The sequence below is a fragment of the Pteronotus mesoamericanus genome, unplaced genomic scaffold (genome assembly GCF_021234165.1).
Source record: "Pteronotus mesoamericanus isolate MK-2021 breed Mesoamerican mustached bat unplaced genomic scaffold, CSHL_Meso_final scaffold_550, whole genome shotgun sequence".
Taxonomy (NCBI): domain Eukaryota; kingdom Metazoa; phylum Chordata; class Mammalia; order Chiroptera; family Mormoopidae; genus Pteronotus; species Pteronotus mesoamericanus.
Window position 1 is genome coordinate 785373 of NW_026555322.1, and position 4164 is coordinate 789536.

At 40.4% G+C, this 4164-nt stretch overlaps 1 protein-coding gene across 1 annotated transcript; it reads right to left on the reverse strand.

The window, feature by feature from the left end:
- Positions 1-555: 555 nt before the first annotated feature.
- TCEAL9 (transcription elongation factor A like 9) lies at positions 556-2438 on the reverse strand. The gene is made up of 3 exons (XM_054561829.1): positions 2298-2438; positions 1763-1825; positions 556-1395 (listed from the first exon to the last, which is right to left on the reverse strand). The coding sequence occupies exon 3, from the start codon at positions 1301-1303 to the stop codon at positions 989-991; it is 315 nt and encodes a 104-aa protein (XP_054417804.1). The 5' UTR covers positions 1304-1395; positions 1763-1825; positions 2298-2438; the 3' UTR covers positions 556-988.
- Positions 2439-4164: the final 1726 nt, after the last annotated feature.

A 4164-nucleotide genomic window follows, 5' to 3' on the forward strand; every position in this document is an offset into this window, starting at 1 on the left:
GGTTGTGGGTTAGATCCCCGGTCAGGGAGCCCACAAGAGGCAACCAATAGATGTTTCTCTCTCTTTCTCTCTCCCTCCCTTTCTCTCTCTCTCTCTCTCTACCCCACCCCTCCCTTTCTGAAAGCAATGAAAAAATTTCTTTGGACATTTACAGACAGATGGATTCATGGAGAGGAACATAAAGGTGGCACAACCCTAACAGTTGGCCTGGATTTGTTCTTAAACATAGTTGAGAACTTTCTCTACCCTCGCAAATAGCTCAAACAAATCTCTTGGGGGTTGGGATCCTGAATGGGCAGATGGAGAAAAACACGTCAGATAAAGTTCAGTCATTATTGTACTTGGCCCTTACAAAGTCCCTTAGAGATCATTATTTTCTCTATTTCATAGATAAGAAAAGATGTAAAATTCTGGTGGTAAGTTGGAGTCTCACACTTCCTTCTAAAATTCTATCAACAAATAAAAAGCATCCCTATGCCTTAGAAATAAACTGATTGATAAGTGCTATTATTTTTTTTTGTTTTTAAACTTTTTATTATTTTAACAATGCATGTACATTTTAGCATATGGAAAAATACAAGCAAGCAGAATTTTAAAAATCACTCATAATCTTGTAACTTAATGTTCTTTTTTGTCTTTTATCCCTCACATGTTTTTCTGTGCATATACGTAATATACAAACGTACCCTTTCCTTTTAAAAATATGATATTCACATATTCCATAGTAACTTTTTTAAATTTTATATCCTGTCTGGAACCTCTTTTTATACAAATGAGTAAAGCTCTCTCTCCTATTAAAATGCAGAGACTTGCAGATTGGTTCAAAATATGATAAACAATGAGATGCAGAAACAAAGAGATGCATCTAAAGTCACTAATAGTAACAAGTTAAAAGTAGAAAAATGGACAAAGATTTCTCAGGAAAATGCAAATCCAAAGAAAGCTATATGGCAATGTTAATATCAGAAAAAATAAAAATCAAGGAAACCTACATTAAATAGGGGTAAGGATGGTTTCGATTAACCTTCCAACGCATCACTATAAGTTTGTTTCTTACTCTCCTTATCTCGTCTAATTCATTTACTTCTCTAACCATATCTTCCTTGCTTAAATGCCTGTTGTGTATATCTTCTTTAAATTCCTGAAGAGACTGAATCAGCCTTTCCCTAAAACTTCCTTCTGTTTTTTCCTCCTCCTCTGGCTCTTCCTCCTCCTCTGGCTTTTCCTCAGATTTTGGCTCTTCCTCAAGCTTTGGTTCACTTTCATTTTCTGATTTTCCTTCCATTTTTTGACAGGGTTTCATCTTGTGAATGTCCTCTTCCTTCCTTTCCTCTTTCTTTCCTTTTCCTCTTCCTTTCTTTTTTCCTGCTTATTTTTCTTTGAATATAATTGCTTCTAGGAAGCAAGAAGGAGATGGTAAGTCAAAGGCTTGGTGACTGGGCCCGTGCTCTGGACAGAGATCTCAGCATTGGTTTTCTCTGTTTCTGAGCCATCATCAGATATCTTCCACCCAGGAGTCTCATTGAGCAATGAGGGCTTCCCTCTCTTAGCTGCACTTTCCATGCCTCAATTCTCTGTTGTCCCTCCCTCCAGCCATTTCCAAGGCCCTCCTCAACCACTTTACTGCACAGGGCATAACACAAGACTCTCCAAGAACAGAGTAGGCTGAGAGCAGGGTAGGGTGGGGGGGTAGAGTGGGGGCCCACACCTCAGTCCCACCCTCACCCACCTCCACCCCAGGCTTCATAGTCCCCTCACCTACCAGTGCTGACCCGGTCACTTTCTCGTCTTTTCTAGTGGTTGTGTAGTGTCCTGAACAACAGATCTGCGGGCAAACGGGAAACGGGAGGGGAAGGGATGGGAAAGGGAGGAGGGAGTGGAGGAGTGGAGGTGGGGCGAATGCTTGGTAACCAGCACCACGCACTTTTTCCTTCATTAAGGGTCTTGGTTACGAAACTTTCTCACCTCTGTTTCCCCCAGTTATCCCCCTCTCCACAGCGTAAGTGAGCTCGAATTTCCCATCAGATAGGTAGTAAGTAGGAAGAGCAGATTATTTCCGAACTAAGCGGAGGTTGGGGGAAGGGCAGGTGTTAGGTAAGTGGTCTGAGATGGCAGAGGATGATTATTTTTAAATTGTCACAGGTCTCCCTGTCCTTCTCCCCAGACCCCTAGACCCTCCATTTCCCAGAGGACTTTCCGCTCTACAGAAACGGAATTGGTAGGTGGAGAAGTGGGCTTGACCAGGTCTCTGCCCTAGGCACCCCCCACCCTAGAAGAAGCACCTATTTGACACCAACCTGCAAAATTCCGTACAATTGATTCTTTCTCCTTCCCTGGCCTCAGGCACCGGCAGTCGGGCTGCAGAAGGAAGCTGGTACCCAGACTGGAACAAGGACCAGACTAACAGTTCTGTACACGTCGACTCCTGGTCACGTGAGTTGTACGTCACCAGTGAGCTCTGGTCCCTGATTTACACTCTCACCAAAAGCGCGGCATAAGTAAGCCCGCCCTCGCTCCCTTCCCCCTTATACATTTGGTCCTGTCAGACCTTTTTGTTGTTGAGTATCCCAGGGGGATTTTTTTTTTTTTACTTGACTTTCTCTGATTACTAAGGAGGGGTTGCATCTTTTTCTGGAGCTACTAAACTTTTCTACTTCTTTCCAGAATTCTCTTCCTGCCTTCTGCTCCTAGCATTAAGAACTCCTACAGCCATGGCCCCACCTCCAGCCTCCATTTCATCTGCAGTTTGGTTCTTTGCTGTTGCTGTTGCGAAGCTGTGTTGGTTTGGCAGGGGGTTGTAAAAAAAAAAATCCTGGGACAGGAATGAGGTTTTTGAATCTAGTTTTTACTTTATTCTTGATACTTTTATATTCTTGTTTAGTGACATCTCTTATAGTCAGAAAAGACAAAGACAAAATTACTTTAGTTAATGAATACAAATTGGCAGTTACAAAATAGGGGATGTAAAGTGCAGCATAGGCAAGAGTCAGGAATATCATAATAACTATGTATGGTGTCAGGTGGGTACTAGACTTATGAGGTAAGCTAAGTTTGTAAGCTATATAAATATTTAACCAGTATTATGTACACCTTAAACTGATATACTATTGAATCCCGACTGTAACTGAAAAAAATATATATATATTTAAAAAGAAAATGCTATGCCATCTCAGAATAAAACCTCAAGCCACCCAGGCTTCATTTTCAGAATTAGCTTCTCCAGAGCAACAGCAATAAAAAAGGGTATTCCTACTTATTTGGAAAGGGTCACATAGTGTGGAGACTTGAAGTTTGGTGTTGGTATTGACAGGAATCAAGAGACTTGGAGAAAAGCCCACTAAAGCATACTCAGGAACAAATCAACTTATGACATTCAAGGGGGAGAATTCATACTTGTAAACTTAATCAAAGGACACATTCTCTTAGGCTCCCTCTTTTGGGATTCATTGTTTTTTGTCACACTTGCAAATTATGGGATTGGTGACAGCAGATTTATGTCTCTGTATTACCTAGCCAAATCATTTAGCCACTTTGGAGGCTTGGGCTCTTTTATTGGCTCTTATCAATGAGACTAATAAAAAGGTTTTAAACATTTAAAAAAATGAGTTAATGCATGTGCAGTCTTGAAAATGGTGCCTAGCATATGGTAAGTGCTTTAAAAATATAAGGAATTATCATTGTTAGGATTTCATTTGGGGAAAAGGATTCAAAATGGGGGGAAAAAAGGAATGTTTGACTCCAGAGCCCTGGTAGTGGTATTTCCCAAGAAGATGTGCTGCCTGCAGACTCCTCAGTTAGGGAATAATAACATACACCTCATTTAATTGACTATTGGGAATTCTAAATGATAACATTTGGCAAGAAGCCCTGTATGTAAAGTCTCAAATGAATATTGGTTATCTTTCAACCTCAATTCAGTCTTAGGTAAAAGTCATAAATTTGCCAATAAAAATTGCATAGCTCTCAGAGATAACATTTGAAAAATAACAAGGAGACATAAACATGTATTTTTGTTTTCTATAAGTTTTGGAGCCCCTTTGTGAGGCAGAAGAAAGACCTCACTGGATTATGTGGAAGGAATAAAAACCTTCACTGTATCTCATTTTATTTCATTGGTTCTTCTGTCACATTATTCTATCTTCTGGGAAGCATGTGTATTTGAGT

Coding starts and splice junctions, on each gene's coding strand:
- TCEAL9 (XM_054561829.1), bottom strand. CDS start 1,303: ATGAAACCCTGTCAAAAAATGGAAGGAAAATCAGAAAATGAAAGTGAA.